The 18,917-nt window shown below is 49.2% G+C and overlaps 1 protein-coding gene across 2 annotated transcripts; it reads right to left on the bottom strand.

Annotated features, from left to right (window-relative positions):
• Positions 1 to 714: 714 nt before the first annotated feature.
• On the bottom strand, positions 715 to 17,700 carry CCNT1 (cyclin T1). 2 transcript variants are annotated; one of them, XM_077838171.1, is made up of 9 exons: positions 17,501 to 17,700; positions 17,010 to 17,091; positions 16,206 to 16,334; positions 15,221 to 15,281; positions 13,650 to 13,712; positions 13,117 to 13,162; positions 9,480 to 9,643; positions 9,056 to 9,126; positions 715 to 6,808 (listed from the first exon to the last, which is right to left on the bottom strand). In XM_077838171.1, exons 1-9 carry the CDS (start codon positions 17,686 to 17,688, stop codon positions 5,417 to 5,419), a joined length of 2,196 nt encoding a protein of 731 aa, XP_077694297.1. In that variant the 5' UTR covers positions 17,689 to 17,700; the 3' UTR covers positions 715 to 5,416. The 2 variants fall into 2 exon arrangements, with proteins under 2 accessions (XP_077694297.1, XP_077694298.1); XM_077838172.1 differs by lacking the exons at positions 15,221 to 15,281; positions 17,010 to 17,091; positions 17,501 to 17,700 and having other exon boundaries at positions 16,206 to 16,225.
• Positions 17,701 to 18,917: the final 1,217 nt, after the last annotated feature.

An 18,917-nucleotide genomic window follows, 5' to 3' on the forward strand; every position in this document is an offset into this window, starting at 1 on the left:
GGTCACCTAGGGAGGTGGTGGAATTTCCTTCATTTGAGGTTTTTCAGGTCAGGCTTTACAAAGCCCTGGCTGGGATGATTTAGTTGGGGATTGGTCCAGCTTTGAGCAGGGGGTTGGACTAGATGACCTCCTGAGGTCCCTTCCAACCCTGATAGTCTATGATTCAGAGTCACTGGGAGGGAAGCAAATTCCAGCTGTCCACCGCACAAGCTAGGGTTGAGCCATTCCTCCTAGACTATAAATTCACTGTCAAGCTTGGCACACTGGAGTTCCTTTTCTTGGCTAGATATCCAGCCTTCATGGCAATGAAAGCTCTGAACAGTGAATTATGCACAGCAAGAGGCGAGGAGCACACTAGTGCCATTAGCGGCAGTTGGGGACTTCCTCTTTTTCTATACACAGAACAGATGAGATCGGGTAGGGTTTTGCCTCTTATAGTAGTTTACTCACCATCTTTTTCTCCAGGAGTCTTAACACATGACACTTCCCCAGCCAGCCAGCATGGCCAACCCCTCACTACCTCAGCCTTCAAGGTGGGAGGCTGACACTCCACTCCCCACTTTCAGTATGGGAAACGGAGGAATAGCAACAAAGTCTGGGGCAGACTCAGGAATAAAACCTAGGTCTCCCCCTTCTAAAGTCTGCACCTTAACCTCAGGCTGAGCCTATTTTCCCTTTGTAATTATCAGTTAAAAAAACCAAGCAGCAGCTGAATTCATTGACTCCTTTGCCTTTAACTTTTATTGATGTGGATAAATACAGAGAGAAACATACTTGACAGCAAGATCACCAACACCTGTAGCCCCATTAGTTATCCAGCTTCCTGCTGGTTTGTGCACAGGAAGCTCTTCACATTTTGTATGGGGGGCGGGGGGGGAGAAACAATGCAGTAGGTATCAGGAGACAGGCAACAGCAGCAGTGGAAGGGAAGGGAAAAACCCAAATTGGTCAGTTTGCAACCACAAGGCAGACCCTGAGTGAGATTGAGAGATCAGAAAACGCATTGATTGGGCTCTTTGGCTTAATGTGGGTTTAAAAAAAAAATTGAATCCAATCAGAGTTTCATATAATCACAGAAAGGAGAAAGCTTAGGAATGGTGCAGTTTATCACCCCCCAGCCCTCACTCTGTACAGACCGCCAGTAGTCAAAGGTGTTGTGAAGCACCAGTACTTTGAATGCTGTCAAGCGTTCCTTTCGCATCCCAATAGCGGGGTGGCAGTGAAGGCTCAAGCCAGTTGTGCCCCTCCCAGATAGCCAGCATAGCCATGTCTGGAAGGGAAATGAGTTTACAATGGAATTGTAGCAAACTTGTCTCTCTTTTTAAAAAATAATGTCCAAAGTTTAAATATTTGTAACACTTCAGAATAGGATTAAATTGCCCTTTCTCTCTCCCCCCTGCAGTCATCCTTCCCTCCCATCACTTCCCCAAACAAAGGAATGAAGAATTTTAGACCATACACCTCCTCAGAGGGGAAAAGCATGTTGGACTGCGACCAGGGTGCAGGGCTGCTATCTTCACAATCCATGTTTGCTTAGTGTCTATGTGAAAGAGAGCAGAGTCATGACTGCAGGAGGTTATCTGTGCTGTGGAAAGTTCGGGCAGAGCTTCCTTCCCTCACTGCAGACCCTATATTTTACTCCCCACCTTCTCAAGAAATATGGGGACAAATTGAATGTGGAAGAAAAGATTGGAACATCCATGGAAAGTGTCTGCTTATTTCAGCAGCACTGTACATTGCACATCCGGTGACAGTGGCAGAGTAGCCTCCTTTGCACAGATATGGCGGAAGCCAGATTACTTACCCAGAGGAGAGGCAATGCAGGAAAAGCAACCATCAAGTACTTAAGGTGGAGCAACCTCCACCCCACCTCCAACATCCAGTGACTTACACCCATGCCATTCTTTCCACTGCCAGGAGGAAAGTCAGCTCATACCAAAGCACAGAATGCCAAATGAGTTTCAGTCAGGGTCACCTACTTCCATTTCCTGATCCACTAATGCCCACTCTTCCCATCACACCCAAGCTGGGCCCATAGCATATGGGAAGTCAGATTCTCTGCTCTATTACATGAGCACACCAAGAATTCTGGATAAAACCTAGAGGCAATTTTGGATGGTAAAGCAGACTCTGAATTCATGCATTTAAGAGTGCCTGCAACACGATGATTTCTCTACTCAGCGCATGGTGCTCTTTTTCCACATGGGACGTGAGATGCATTTTGGACAGGGATACCAGAAGAAAGTTCCCCCATGATTCAAGCCAAACTCTTACTATATCTTAAAAAGGAAACCCCTGATAAATCATTTATCTTTTTATACTTTCTCTTATGAAAAAAAATTTTTTTTTTTAAAATCACACAGGGAAAGAAACCTAGAGAACAAGGATTTTTCTTCCCCCACAATTTGTCCCCCACAAACTTAACCCAAGCCCCATCCTTTAAAATAGGATCCACCACACGGGAAAAATACCCACAAGGCCTGTGCCCCATACATACCACAAACTATGCAAGATTCGCAACTCACACCTGTTGTGAAGGAGATAATTTAAACAGTTGGGTTTTCCCCCCTCCATTTTTTTAAGACAGCTTGAAGTTTTACACAATCCACCGAACCAGGATTCTAGCTTCCTGGGTGATCTCTGTGGGCGCCGGTGGGCACTGAGCACTCTTGAAAGACTGGCCTTTCCATTGAGGGGTCCAAATGGGAACGGAATTCCAGAAGCCTGGTCATCAGCTGTACTTGTTTATGGCAGCGGGCTAAGGGCAGTGCATCAACCCCAGGGTTAGCTTTGCAGCTGGAAGTTCTAAGAAATGTAGCCATTTAAAAAAAAACCCAAACATTTTCCAGAAACTGACAAGACACCCCCCAGAGAAACCCCAGTCTGTTGAACCCTATGAAGGGTCTGCTCCATCCAACCCCTGCAGAGGAGGCTGCATCTGAATCAGTAAGCTAAAAATCCCTAAAAGCGAAAGGACAGAGCTAGAAAGTGCCTATGTCCGTGATTAAAAGAAAGCCTCATTAATGGCTTGGTTAAAGAGACAGCTAGTGTGCCACAAAAGCTGCAGGTTAAGCAAAGACCAAATCCCTGCTGGGAGTCTCAGCGTTACATATGTAAAAAGGGAATAAAAGTTTTGCACGCAAAACCAGATGACAGCCCTGCACTGAGAGAGTCTTCCTGGCCTGGGACAGTGCAGTTCCAGGTTAAACAGAAAGTTAAAAAGACAGGCAGAGTTCAATGCAGGGGACATTGAGTTTCCCAAAAGCATGTGAAGACAGTTTACTGGAAATCTGGAAAATTATAACCTGTGCCACAAGAGAAAACCTCCAGCTTCTTGGGGAGATGAGTAAATGAAACAAAAATGCTTGCCCAAAACTAGCTAGGGCTCCCCTGCTTCCCTAGAAGCTCTGGGTCCACATTCTGGGAGAGAGCAGCAGCAAAGCAGCCACAGGGGTCCCTCAGCGAGCTACCCCTAGTGGTGCCCTCCGGTCCAGGCCACACAGATGCAGGATGGACTTTTCTAGACAGCAGAAAGTCAACTGCTCTAACAATGCTAACTGGAGACACAGGTAGGTTGATCCTAGAGTCCCCCCCTCAGCTCATCTGTATCTTGGTGCTTTTGCGTTACATCAGCCAGATGCACTGGGTCAGACTCTCCTCTGGGTAAAACTTGTGTCAGTCTGGATTGACTTCAGCAATTTCCCCCAGATTGACACCAGAGTAAGTGCAGAGTCCAGCCCAAGCTTTACAGAGGACTTGTGGATTTTGAGAGGATGCCATTAAAAACCCGGACTGTGACCTGTCCCCAGCAGCTGCCTCAGATCCTAGGAGATGTCTGCGCTGCATCTTTGGCGCACATACTCTGCAACAGAACTAGTGTTAGCCAGCGGGTGAGGGGTTAAATGGTCGGATTCCAAGAGACTTGGGCAAATGCAAGGAGGATTCTGCATTAGGCAGAAATGACTAGATCTCTTTCCAGCCACTGCCACCTGCGGGGGGCTCCCAATTACAGCCCCCAGAACTCAAGCCAGCTCCAAGCACGTGACCGCTTGTCTTTATGGGCAACTGAGCGGGCAGAAATACACAGGCAGCAACTCTGGCCCCAGCTGGCGTGGGGAAATACAGAGATTCCCAACCCCCACAGGAATGTCAGCCCAAGTGGGGGTCCCAGCCCCTTTTTCAGTGAAAACTCAAGTCACACACTGGCCTGACTGGTCCTTTCACATTCAACCTCAGCCCCCTACAAAGGACTATTTCAAAACAGTTCACTTTTTTGCAGTATTTTTTTCTTTGTAACAAATATGAAGAATCTCATTCCATAATGTGACTGAAATACACTTTGAAGCACCCCCAATCACAATTCTGTTTCACCACCTCCTGGGCACAGCACCTTCCCCCATCCCCAATCTCACCTCCGCTATCATGCTTCCCTCCCCACAGGAGACTGGAGCGAGATCCCTGATGGCACCTTGCTGCTGCTCTAGGCGGCAGACCCATCCGCATTTCAGCGGCCCTTTTGTGCAACAGCCAGCCAGACTCCCATCACTCTGACCCTGTAACCCCCCTCACTACTGGCACATGGCAGACTGAGTCAGTCACAGCAGTGGGGACTTTTCAATGGAACCAGCACGATCTGGTAGGGAACTGCCCTTGCCTCCCAGTGATACTGAGGTGCACAGGGATCCTCCCCTCCAGAGGAAGGAGGGACAGAGCCAGTACCAACTGGTGGGTAAAGCCCTTTGCAAGGGGGAGGAGGTGGTCAGCACCAACCTTATTTCACAAAGGAGGAAACTGAAGTGACTCAGCCCAGGTAATGCCCCAAGCTGGAATTGCCTGTCTCCATCACCACCAGACCATGCTGCTTCCATTCATGGCCCTCTTCTTACAGGTCAGCTCCTGACCACCTTCTCTACACCACTCAGTGCTCAAACGAGCCGAGGACAAGCCATGCAAGCCCTTCACACAAGCTCCCTCCCCCAGCCCCTGCAGCAGCGCTAGGGCACTTTCCACCACCTGCCAGCTTCACAAAATTAAAGTGAACAAAATACTATGAACAGATATAACTTACTGTTTAAATTATTTTAAAAATGTCTTTAAGAGATTCTGCGACACGTTTTAGGTACCCCCACATCCCCGCCCCCACTGCAACGCCCAGAGGGGCCTCTGTTCCCAGAGGGGGCAGGCCCCTGCAGCCCAGTGGGATTCTGATGGGGAGAGTGAGGAGAAGGAAGGACATTTCTTATCCTTTCACAGCTTGGAGGACTCCGCACTCTAAGACCAATAAAAATAATAAAATAATAATAATAATAATAAAATAGTTTTGTGAGGCAGTGGGGTCAGACCACCCTGCCCCTCCCCTGAAGGGGGTGGCCCAGATTCCAGGCATGTCTATACAAACTCAGTAGTAAAAAGGACTTTACTTGGGCAGAGGAGGGAGGGGGGGAGGGGGTTCTGAGGGCAGTGGGGGTGGTCGGGGCTTGTCCGTGTTGGCAGCTCTGGAGCTCCCAGCGGCCCTTGGATTCAAGTACTCGCCATACGAGTGGGCAAAGTCGAAAGCTGGGGGCTGGGTGGGCTGCATACCCTGGGCGCTCAGCAGTGAGTGCAGCATGTTGACTGTATCCTGGTAGTCAATGGCCTGGTTTGTGTTGTGCCCATTAGCACCGGTGGGGCCTTTGTCCGATTTCCCATGGGTCCCCCTGGCTTTGCCGGCCTGGGGGAAGGGGACGCCAGCTGTATCCAAGCTGTGCCCAGGAAGCTGGGTAGCCCCGGGGAGGTGGGCAAAAGAAAACTGCATGCCAGCAGCTTTGGAGCTCTTACTGATTTTTGGCTGGTGCTCATGTGCAGCAGCAGATGCCTCTTCCAGGAGAGGCCTTTTCCGAGAGGACCCAGACAAGCTGAAACTTTTATGGGCCAGGCTGCCCTGCTGGCTGCTGTGTTTAGAGTCTCCTGGTCGCTTGCCCCCGGCGCCGCTGGCCCCAGCTGCAGGCTGCGCGTGCAAGTGTTTGTGCGAGTGATGATTGTGATGGTGGTGGTTGGACAAGTGGGCCTTGTGTTTCTCCTTGTGCTCCCGGCTCTTCCCGCTGCTCTCGTCTGAGGAGCTGTGCCGATCCGAGGCAGTCGGCACCTTGATGCGCATTTTGATCTCCTCTGGTTTCGAGGAGAGTTGTCTGTCCCCTCCTCCCCCTGCCACAGGGATCCTCAGCTTCAGGGCGGAGGCCTTGTCGCTCTTCTCCAGAGGAGGGCGCTCTGCGCTTTCGGAGCTGCCGGTGGGAATCTTCAGGACTGGGGAGGGGTTCTCCTGCTGGACTTCCCTCTCCCTCTGCTGCTGGACCAGGAGATTCTGTGCAGCATAGGCATACTGAGACCGCACATTGGCCTCCATGTTCTCCAGCTGCCGCTTCTGTGCGGCCAGCTCTTCAGCATGCTTGGCGCGGTACTCTTTCAGCGACACCTTTGCTGAGGGCGCGCTCTTGCTGCTCTGCTTCTGGTAAGCAGCGCCATCCTGCTCAGTGGCTGCTGAGCTTTCGTTAGTCCTGTGAACCTGGCCAGCCTCTAGCTTGTGTGGAGGATGGTGGGACATCCAGTGCTCTGACTGAAACATATCCATACTGCTCAGATCAGTGGGAGAGTCCTCTCCATCTGGGAGGGGAGGCCCGGCTCCTGCAGTCGAGGAAGTTGACATACTCATTAAGCCTGCAATGTTCATGTCAGAATTGTTCCTGGAGATCATGCTGAGAATAGTTTGCTCTGAGAGGCACTCATCTTCTCCTTGGTCGTCTGCTTTGGATTTCTTGGCTGCTTGGGAGGCCTGAAATAAAGCAGCAAGAAAGGGCATTTGTACCTCAGTGGCTTTGTCACTGACACAGGCCCTGTTACCCACTCAGGGAGAAAAAGGGAGAACTGCCACTGTGCAGAGTAAGTAGCAAAACTAAGGTGCTCATGATCACGCAGCTTCCCTCGTATTGGGGCTATCACACTAAATGGTCCTGCAACAAATTGTACATCTCTCACCTGCTTCAGCACCAGCCTGGGGGAGAATTCTTTTTGCAAAACACATTTTTGCCCCAGAAGAGACCACATGTTTACAAATACAGACAGCAGCAGAGAGCAGCATGCCCTGGGTGAGAGGCCCTAGGCAACTAGCACTTGGCTGCGGGTTAGGGCTTTGGACAGTTCACACCTCTATTGTTTAAAGGCAGGGCAAATTTAAGGTGGTTGATGCCAATTCTTAAAAAGGGCTCCAGAGGGGACCCCGGCAATGACAAAAAACGGTGAGCCTGACCTCAGCGCCGGGCAAACTGGTTGAAACTATAGAAAAGAACAAAATTGTCAGACATATAAATTAACATAATTTATTGAAGAGTCAACATGGTTTTTGTCAAGGGAAATCATGCCTCACCAATCTCCTAGAATTCTTTGAGGGGGTCAACAAGCATGTTGACAAAGGGGATCCAGTGGATACAGTGTACTTAGATTTTCAGAAAGCCTTTGACAAAGTCCCTCACCAAAGATTATTAAGTAAAGTAAGCAGTCATGGGATAAGGAAGGAAGGTTCTCTCAGGGATCAGTAACCGGTTAAAAGACAGGATACAAAGGGTAGGAATAAATGGTCAGTTTTCAGAATGGAGAGAGGTAAATAGTGGTGTCCCCCAAGGATCTGTACTGGGCCCAGTCCTATTTAAACATATTCGTAAACAATCCGGAAAAAGGAGTAGACAGTGAGATGACAAAATTTGCAGATGACAAAACTACTCAAAATAGTTAAGTCCCAGGCAGATTGCGAAGAGCTACAAAAGGATCTCACAAAGCTGGGTGACTGGGCAACAAAATGGCAGATGAAATTCAATCAGAAAAATCGATCAGTTGATAAATTCAAAGTAATGCACATTGGAAAACATAATCTCAACTATACATATAAAATGATGGGATCTAAATTAACTGTTACCACTCAAGAAAGATCTTTGAGTCATTGTGGATAGTTCTCTGAAAACATCCACTCAATGTGCAGCAGCAGTCAAAAAACATCTAATAGAATCTTGGGAATCATTAAGAAAGGGATAGAAAATAAGACAGAAATTATAATATTGTCCCTATATAAATCCACGGAACACCCACATCTTGAATACTGCGTGCAGATGTGGTCGACCCATCTCAAAAAAGATATACTGGAATTGGAAAAGGTTCAGAAGAGGGCAACAAAAATGATTACAGGTATGAATAGGGCTGTCATATGAGGAGAGATTAATAAGACTGCGGCTTTTCAGCTGGGAAAAGATGACTAAGGGGGGATATGATAGAGGTTTATAAAATCATGACGGGTGTGGAGAAAGTAAATAAGGAAGTGTTATTTACTACTACTTATAACAGAAGAACTAGGGGGGTCACCAAATGAAATTAATAGGCAGCAGATTTAAAACAAATAAAAGGAAGTATTTCTTCACACAATGCACATTCAACCTGTGGAACTCCTTGCCAGAGGATGTTGTGAAGGCCAAGACCATAACAGGGTTCAAAAAAGAACTAGATAAATTCATGCAGGATAGGTTGGGCAGGGATGGTGTCTCTAGCCTCTGTTTGCCAGAGGCTGGGAAGGGTGACGGGGATGGGTCACTTGATGATTCCGTTCTGTTCATTCCCTCTGGGGCCCCTTGGCATCGGAAGACAGGATACTGGGCTAAACGGACCTTTGGTCTGACCCAGAATGGCCGTTCTTATGTTCGTGTTGCCCTCATGGCTTCAAACATACAGGTTTAAAGCAAGCTTAGAGGCCACAGAAAGTGGCACCCAGCCCTCCCCTCTCGCCCATGGACGGGGAGGTGTTACACACCTCCTGAAGGAGTGGGTTTGTCAAGCCCTGGCTAGGAAAACAGCGAGCTCATCAATGAGTTTATTCAAGACGAATGAAAACAGAAATGTACGGTCTGTTAAACCTTAATATTGAAGTGCCCCTCCTTCCCCTGAGCACTGTCAGTACTACAGACAGCCCAGCCCAGAGGCCAGACAGGAGATTCAGAGCCAGAGCAGTGGACAGCAGCCCAAGAGAGGAAATTCTTACCCGCCAGTTGCGGATGCGTTTGAGCCGGTTGGGAGTTTTCTCAAGAATCTGCAGGAATTCATGAGTCAGCTCTGCAAAGGGGACACACAAAACACAGACAAGAGGGTCAGAGGGAGGACGCAGAGCAGCCACAAGCCAGCAGCCCGCTGCTCACTGATGGGTGGAGCTATTCATGATGAGATGGAGCTATTTCAGGAAGGGAAATACAGTGAAGTAGTAGCACTGACTAGTTAAGCTCATCCCACTCCATGACTTTTACTGTCTCTATTGCACCAAAGAAGCTGCCACACTGAAAACCCTGGCAAGATCAGAAGCCCTTGAAGTCCATGAATTGGTCAGTGGCTGTGTCTGAACGGCAGACCCAGGAATAGATGCCAAGATAATAAGAGTGCCTTTTTGGGGGGGACCTTGCTCCAAAACTTACCGTCTAAGAGCTCCAGAGTTACAGTGCCATCAACGTATTCCCACCAGTGCTTCCCGTCCGTGGAGACTGGGATCTCCCAGTTGGACCACTTACAAGCCAGGTGGATACAGACGCAGGCCACAACGGGAGGGGTGTACTGCAGGCTGAAGGTGGTCAGGTGCAGGCTGACGTCACCAGCAGGGAGAGAGAAACAGAAAGCCATGAACTCCCAGGCCTGAACCTCAGCACACACAATCCCCCGCTGAACAGACACTGCGGAAGAGGTGGGCATGGTGGGAACGTTCCTGAAGGGAAAAGGGCAATTCCTCCCCCAAGACATCCCTTGTTGTCAAGGCGTCTCTATGCACTGCCAAGTCACTTGTTACTTCCCTGTGCTGCTCAAACCAATTCATTTCCAGGCTTCTCCACAAGCTCCTCCCAACTCTGGGCTCTGGGGCCCATTGCCTATTGCAGGTGAAAAAAAGTTAAGTTATGCTGGACTTCAGCCCAAGTCCCCTGAGGCCCAACATCAGAACCCGAGAGAAGCAGTGGGCAGCTGGGTTCTTGGCTTGGAAGTGGGCTCTGCTCAACCTGAGGAGAGATTCGGACATCTCCATTTCTTCTGCTGAAGCAAATTCACATGGCTGGAAAATGCCGATTCCCAACCCAAGCAAAACTCCTGTGAAGTTAACGTGATCGGTAATGACACATGCACCATCATGAGAGACCCAACAACCAACAGTTCAAACAATAAAGCCCACAGACTTCCACTCCTGCCTCCCTCTCTCAAACCTTGGCTTCCTCAAACCACACAGCTTCTGAATGTCAATGGAGCTGGGGGATTAACAACTGCCAACTCAGAGAGACACTGCAGCACAGGATTGGGCCTCAACCCCCCTGCACACATCCCCCCCGACATGGCAAACAAAGCCTCAAATCCACTTCATAGAACAATTTGGAGGTGCCAGTTACATCTTCACAGTTAAGGTTGATCTCCATTTCACAGGGGTTCAACCTGTGCTTTGTATGAAAAATACATTGTATTTGCCCCAACTTTACAGCACCCACTCAAAATACAAGATTAGTTTCCTGAGAATTCCCTAGATTAATCTAATGGTTGTTAAAATATATTAAAAGCCGAGTCCTGTAGGAGATTTAGTATATGGTGGTCGTCTTCGTTCTGAATGATATTCTCAGAATGGACTCTCCAAACCTTTGTTTTACTTAAAAATAAATCTAGAGCATGGCCTACTTTTGTATAAATTTCAGTTGTAAAGTAAGCGATGTCGTTAACCGTCACTGCAATTCACGGTTATGACTGTTGTATCAGCCCCAAGCAGGTCCAGGTAACTTAAATGAGGTCATTGTGACAGATAACTCCACCAGTCACGCCTCTACTTCCACAGCCAAGTGCCATGGCCTAAATCCACTGGTTGATGCCTCAAAGATCTACAAGGGAGCCTGGTCTCCTGTCAAGAGTTTCCCCTGGTCTATTACTTGGCCCAGCTGTCACTGTTGCTTTGGACATCAAGAAAACAGTGTCTAGGAAACTTGGAAAGCACCGACACTGGGCCTCATGGACAGGGGACCCAAGCCCCACTCCTTTCACAGAAACTGGGCTCACTAAACACAAGCCTCTAAACCTCTGGTCACTCAACAAACAGACCTAGAAGTGGCAATTCTTCAACAAAAAAAAACTTCAAAACCAAACTCCAACGTGAAGCTGCAGAACTGGAATTAATTTGCAAACTGGATACCATCAGATTAGGCCTGAACAGAGACTGGGAGTGGTTGGGTCATTACAAAACCTAAACTTAATTTCCCCAATACTAATTTCTCCCTACTGTTACTCACACCTTCTTGTCAACTGTCTGTAATAGGCCACTCTCTTACCACTTCAAAAGAGAATTTTCCTCCCTTGGTATCCTGCTGTTAATTGATTTACCTTGTTAGACTGACCTCACACTTGGTAAAGCAACCCCCCATCCTTTCATGTATTTATACCTGCTCCTGTATTTTCACTCCATGCATCCGATGAAGTGGATTTTAGCCCACGAAAGCTTACGCCCAAATAAATTTGTTAGTCTCTAAGGTGCCACAAGGAATCCTCATTGTTTTTGCTGATACAGACTAACACGACTACCCTCTGAAACCTGAATTAAGTCAATTGCCAATTAAGAGCCAGATCTGCCAGTATATTAGGGTTGCTACGTGCTGCTCTGGTGATGCAAAGCCACTGTAATCAGTTTAATTAGCCAGTGGGTTCTAGCTGCTTTGCACTGTTCTGGTGTGCCAGTGAACCTGCCCTTAAGAGTTACCATTTTACAGAATGATTTATGGTTGATAGTACATATCCTCAAATCACTAGAACTACCATACTGTAGCATCTCCTTTGTGTTTCTTGTTCAGTAAGTTCATGTCTGAAATGTGTCATTTAAAAAAGTTCCCAGATCAGGATTAAAAACCAGTTCAGCAGAGATCCTTGGAGCAGAGGTGGAAGAGAATTACTTCCATTTAATAGAATGGCAGGACAGAGGGGGACTTGCCCAAGGTGTGTGTGCGTCACACAATCAATCAGTGGCACAGCAGGGAATGGAAGCAGCTTTTCCAACTGCGGCCTTATCTCCACTAGAAACGGACTATTGGCATAGCCAGACCACAAGTCACCCTAATGGAGACAGTTCCCCAAATAAGCTATGCCAGCAAAACTATGTCACTTAGAGGTATGGTTCCCACCCCCCACGCTCCTAACCAACAGAGCTATGCGGGCAAGACTTAAGTATACCAAGCCTAAGCCCAAGTTCACCTGCTGAACCAGTCCTTTCTGATGCAGACACCTGCATACCCAAGGGCATGTCTCTGCCTTTTATGTTTTCCACGATATTGCCCTGCTTTTCTCCAACATCTCAACATCCCCTCCAGAATGAAACCTAGGTGTCTCCAATACACATGGTTGAAGTTAAACAACCTTTCACTGAACCTGATTCCATGCGTTTGTATGAAGTAATGGCTGCAAGAATTTCCATTTTTTACGAGCTTCCAGTTTGGGCCTCTTATTGGTATTTGGAGTTAATTTTTCAATCCTTATTTGAAAATCTGAAGTCACCTCAAGATCTTTTAAGAGAAAGAAGCCAAACTGCCTTAGTTCTTTTCTAAGTCCCTCTCTTCAGGAATAAATGTCTAGCATTAGACCACTGCATAGCACTCTGCCAAATCTCTCACTGCTTCCTCGCATTCCCCCATCTATCTGCATCCACCTGCTGTCTTGTCAATTGCAAGGCTCTCTGGGGCAGGAGGCATCATTTGGTTCTGTTTGGACAGTGCCTAGCGCCATGAATTCCTAGTCCATGACAGGGCTCCCAGGCACTTCAGTAATGCGAATGAGCACTTCCTTCAAATACTCTTTAAAATCCATTTCTTCTTCTAACTACCCAAACAGAAGTGTGCACTGTCCAGGAGCTGTCCCCTCATCCGCTGTAGATTGCTCCATGGGACAGGGACCCTTTCTTCTGTTGTACAGCACTAAGCAATACCCCCCCACACGCCCCAAACTCACTAGATAATACTCCAGAATGTCCAAATGGCATTTCCCCCCCACCCCCCACCTCCAGATAAAACCCTCTGCTAAAAACATAGGAATCAATTCAAAAGTAACAACCTGTTGGTCGCCATGAAGTAGGAAGTTTGTGCCAAATCCTTGCTGGCTGGAAAGGGAAAGGAAAAAACAAGAGTTAGCTTGAACACTTTGGCAGAGACTTCCATGGTACTAGTCTGTTAGAAGTACAGGCTTCTACAGGGAGTGGCCGCAGCAAGCACAGAACTGGATATGAAAGATCCTGCTGGTCTGATTGGTTTCAGTTCTGCCCCATAGCAACACAAAACCTGTATTTAACAAAACCACTGTGTTGTGCTTTACAGCAACTCAAAATTATACCCGTTCCCGCACCCATTTGCCACTGCAGCATCTTTACTTCAATGTTAGATTGAATGACACACACTCTGTGTAGTGTCTGGGTAATTCATTGTTAATGAATGCTACCACCTCCTGCTTATACAGCCCTTTCAACCAAAACATCCCACGTGATTTCAACTCTGAGCTCTCTAGAGGAACCATGTCACCTAGCTTGGTAATACAGCCACCTCTGTGATGGAAGGTGGCAAGCGTTCAACAGCACACTTTAGGTCTCTTACCTCGCACTAGCTGCGTGCACTTCACCACGTGTGTATGGGGGTGATCAATAGTGATCTCGAACCCTGAAAGAATGGCAGAGACATGTGACCATTAGGTAACAAACACAGCATCCTCACGGTTTTAAATATCGCACATGCCTCCTGCTCCTGGGGAGGCAACTCAGCTTCCCCTCTGCACTAAAAGCTCACACTTTCTGCTCAGAGGCAAGCAGGAATAAAACAGAAGGATCAAGCTGTCCAGTCACAAATCCTGAAGGTCACTGGTTTCCAAGCAGCTAAATTGCTTACTGCTGAAGAGACTTCACTGGAAGCAAAACACCTATTATGGATTTTAAGTAGGACAAAGCCTCTTGCAGCAGCTGGAAGGAAGGAAGAAAGAAAACTAGCATCTGCTCAAAGGAATTTGTGCCACCCAAAGCACCATAAGGAAGCAGGTGTCTTCTATTTGAGGGAGCCTGTAGCATGAATGTCAGATGAAGTGAAATCCTTGCTTCAGTTTTCCATTTAGTTTTGTAAGTTGTTTTTAAAAATGACAGCCCACGTGCTGAGCATCTGCTTCTGTCCATTTACTTCTCTCACCAGCATAGTCATGGCAGAACTGGGATTCTAGAAGAGGCAACTGGGAGGACTGAGCACAGGACAAGGAGCCAGGAATTCTACATGTCAAATGCTGACTCCAGAGCTACCCTGCTGTGTAACTGGGCAAGCCACTTAACATCTGTGAAGTCTTGGCCTTCACAACATCCTCTGTAAAGGAGTTCCACAGGCTGACTGTGCGTTGTGCGAAAAAATACTTCCTTTTGTTTGTTTTAAATCTGCTGCCTGTTAATTTCATTTGGTGACCCCTAGTTCTTGTGTTATGAGAAGGAGTAAATAACACTTCCCTATTTACTTTCTCCACACCAGCCATGATTTTATAGACCTCTATCGTATGCCCCCTTAGTCGTCTCCTGACTTAGTCGTTTCCTGAATGAATCAGGAAAGATTGTTTTTTAAAAATAAAAAAAAAACAAAAAAATAGAAGATTCGCTTGGCTTTTTCTTAATCAACAGAAGCCTCTACCACTCAGGTGTCTAGTAGAGCCATAGGAAATGCCAAATCCTAGACGTAAAGGGCTACATTAAAAAAAAACCTCCAAAAAAAACTAATGCTAGAAGCAACCTGATCAAAACATGAACATTCATTCTAGGCTCCCTTCGCTACCCCAGAGCGGATTAATCCAGGGGCTGGGATAGGAGACAGAGTACCACACTGTTACAATTTATAACACTTGTACCCAGAGCAACTGGCATCCAAGCAGAACAAAACCTGCTGGGGATAGAAACGAGTCAAACTCTGCATGTTTAAGCTGTTATCAACTCAAAATAAAGTAAGTGAACCCTGAAAACACGTGTATGAGAAGAAAGTGGTGGTGTGAAAAAAGGTGGTTGCCTGGACTCTTGCTCTCCCATTGGCCAGCTGTGCATCTGCCCTCCAGCTGTGGAGAAGACTGGGGGGTTAGACTCTCCGCTCTGCGGAACCCTCCTGGGTCTGGGATTCGAGTGGAAGCCCGTCCGCTTTGAAAAACTTACCCAGGGTCTGCAGTATAATGCTCTCTAGAATGACCAGGTCTTGAGCTTGCTGCAGGTAAGCCTGGGGTTGAGAGGACAGGCAGGTTACTCACGATGAGGCACGCTGTATAAAGCCTGCACATTTCTAACTCTCTCTCTCAGGGAGGCCAAAAAAAATAAAAAATAAAAATCAAGGGGGAATCTTTATCCCACTCAGTACTAGAGGAAACTGGCACAGATTCCCTCCCAGAAGAGAGAAAGCAGAGTGCTGGATGGATACATTCCCCTGCTAGTGTTCATTTGACATGGGTTGCTGCTGCTGCTGCTGCTGGAGCTATATGCTATAGTCTCTCTCTCTGTCCATAAGAGAGTTTTAAACACAAAGGGACATGTCAACGTGAACAATGTGGGTTAAAATTTAACCTTTTAATCAAATTTTTTCCTACAAGCTTTGGCTCCTGGATAAAGCTTCCCCCTTTCAGCAGGGTTGGCCACTCAGTTCCAGTTATGAAGGGCTGTCATGAGAGATGGGGAAAATGGAAACATTTTTAACAATCCCACCATTAGGTGGGTGGAGAGAGGATTGAACTGCACACACCATTTTCTGCTTTGCTACAAGTGCTATTTAACTCTGACAGATATGTCCACTCCCTACTCAGAAGCCTCTAATACAGACACAATTACATGGCACATCCGATTCTTTCGTTCACACCGGCATAGCGGAGGGAAACAGGAGAGATCACAGAGCAGAAGAGACAAGTCATCTGCTTTGACGAAGCCTGAAAATTGTGCTGTACAATAGTGGTTGATTTGAAAGCTACATTCTGCAATGTAACCACTCATTTACAGAACAGATGGTTATATACTGGAGTTAATGAGATGCTTTAGCCCCACAAGTTACTTATATTACCAGAATTCTACATTTCAGGATGCAGTACCCTTTGAGGATGTTCTCATCCCTCCCTCTCGAGCATGGAAATCATTCTGCTGGCGTCTGGCCACTTACCTCACTTCTAGTGTCTGGAGGGGTGTCCTGAGGATGCAGGCATGCATGCGCTACCTTGATTACATGCTCCAGCTTACGAGGCTGTTCCTCCACCTTGGCTGCCAAGAACAGGGCTGCTGGTGCCACAGACTTCATGGAGAGAGAAAAACAAAAAACAAAAATGGTCTCCTGGTTCAAATAGTCACAAGCCTACAGTGTTAGCGTCCAGATGGGGTCTGCGCAATCTTAGAGCTCCGAAACCATTGTATTTACTGATTTCCTCCAGGCCTCAGATACAGAGATAAGGTGGAGATGCAGATTTGAGGAAATGCTCTTCTGGTATCCCATTAAGATGTCTGTAGTAGGAAAATGTTATGCCCTCCTGCCCCCCCCCCTTTTTTTTTTTTAAAAAAGTCCCTAAACGTTCAGGATTAAAGCTACAAAAAGTCAATTTCTAAGGCTGACTAGAGAGAACATTCACATAACAAGAAAGATCTTTTAAAGGTCCAAAGAACATTCGCTGTGACAGAAGTATAACTACTGTCAATTACATTACAGCTTTTGCCCAAAGAGATCAGCTGAAGCTCACAACCTCCCCTCCCCGGTGGATCAGGGTTACTTCTATTTTACAGCTAAGTAAAGGAAGGCACAAAGAAGTGATGCACTCAAGGCCGCACAGCAGGGAGAAAGAGAACCCAGATCTCTCGACTCCCACTCTTGTGCCCTGGCCACAGCTCCCCCGAGACGCCGGCGGGGAAATGCTGATAACGAACATCGCATCAGGGCTTCCGGGCCGGGGAAGGCGAGAGTCCGAGCGATACGTACGTTGCGATGAAACTGGGTGAAGGACTGAACCATGTAGAACCGGTGCATGTACACGATGGCGGTGTTGATGGTCAGCTGAGAGCTGAAGGCGCAAGGTTAGGGAAAAGCCGCCTGGAAGGGGCGCCTGCCCCCCTTCGCCTTGCTGAAGGCCCTGAGCCGGCAGCCCCGCGGCCCGCCCCGGGGCAGGGCTCGCAGCCGCCCCCCGTGCCCGGCGGCTCTGCGGGGTAGGTTTCCACACACGTGGCCTCACCCGTGCGAGCTGCCCCCGCCTGGGCACCGGGAGTGGGGGAGGGGGCTGGATTATAGCGACCGGGGAGGGGCCCATATGTACCGGGCATCAAGGGACCCCTGGGAACCGCCGCAGGGAACCCCGCGTGGGGCCGGGAAGCGCCTCGCCCCCCGCAGTGCCCGCCCCGGCGCCCGCCTGCCCGCCGGCCGGCCGCGCTACGCGAGCCCCAGGCTTCGCGGCCTAGCCCGCCCGGCGCGGATACACGTTGAGGCGCTGGCCCATGTCCTGGAGCAGGTTGGCCGCCTGCTGCCGGTAGGAGAGCTCCTTGTCCGGGTCGAGCCCGGCGCGCCGGGACGGGCTGCGCTCCAGCTGCTCCCGGCTGAAGTACCAGCGCCGCCCCGCGCCGCCGCCGCCGCCGCCGCCGGCCCCTGCGCTCGCCGAGGCCTCCATGGCGATCCGCGGGGCGCGCGCACGCCGCGCCGGGCGCGCACGCACGCACGCACGCGCCGACGTCGCGGGCGCGCGGGCGCATGCGCCCCTGAGCGCGGCCGGGGCCCCGCGGCGCTCCGAGCCAGCGCTGGAGGCCCGAGTGGGGCCGCACTGCGCATGCGGCCGGCACGTGCCCCCCCTTCAGGACGAGCCGAGGCCGGCTTGGGCGCAGGCGGCTGCTAGGCCCATGCTTCGGCCCGCACTGCGCATGCGTACGATCTTGGGGCGCTGAGGGAGCCGAACTGGGCATGCGCGGGAGCCTGGAGCTGAGGGAAGCACGTAGCTGGGTGGGGAGAGGAGGCTGGGTGGACTCTGACCCTTCCGGCCAGCCTGACCCCCGGCCCCGTGACCCTCATGACCTGTGACCCCACCAATGACCCCTATAACCTCACCTGTGACCCCCACCCCCATGACCCATGACCCCGATAACCCCACCTGTGACCCTCATGACCTGTGACCCCACCAATGACCCTATAACCTCACCTGTGACCCCAGCCCCATGACCCCGATAACCCTACCTGTGACCCCCACCCCCACAACCCTGTAACCCCACTTGTGACCCCACCCCCAGAACCCCTATAACCCAACTGTGACCCCAGCCCCCCGTGACCCTACCTGTGACCCCAGCCCCTGTGACCCCAGGCCACCCCATGGACAATCACAGCTGGCTTTACCCCAGCCTGTCTGATTCCCACCAGCCCAGAACCCAGCTTCCACCCCTTACTGATATACCAGTGGCTGGCTCTCCGTCCACAGTAAACCCTCATGGGTGAGCTGCCCCTCTCCTCAATGCACAGCAGTGTTCAGAGAAGCAAACAAGATAAAAGGGGTCCTAAGGAATGGGGCAGAAAATAACATAGCACCCTCCACCTGGGGGGCCCTTGCCTGGGATGTGGTGTTTCTCCTATATCTTTTTCTGACAGGAGGCAATGTAGGGGATTCAGAGAGAGGCAATGCGGATGATTACAGACCTGGAGAAAACTCATACAGAAAGGGGTTGAAAGGTCTGGGACTAAGTGAAGAGAGAAGAGACATGACGGAAAGTTTTAAAGTACACATTGGAGAAGGAACTCGGGTGTGCCATCTCCTATTACAGGGGAAGGGTGACAACCAAGGACATTTAAATCTGATGAGACATCGCTTTCTACAAAGCACAAGTAGTAGTACTCACTGCCACAGAATATAACTGA

Source organism: Eretmochelys imbricata, chromosome 20, assembly GCF_965152235.1.
Source record: "Eretmochelys imbricata isolate rEreImb1 chromosome 20, rEreImb1.hap1, whole genome shotgun sequence".
Taxonomy (NCBI): Eukaryota; Metazoa; Chordata; order Testudines; family Cheloniidae; genus Eretmochelys; species Eretmochelys imbricata.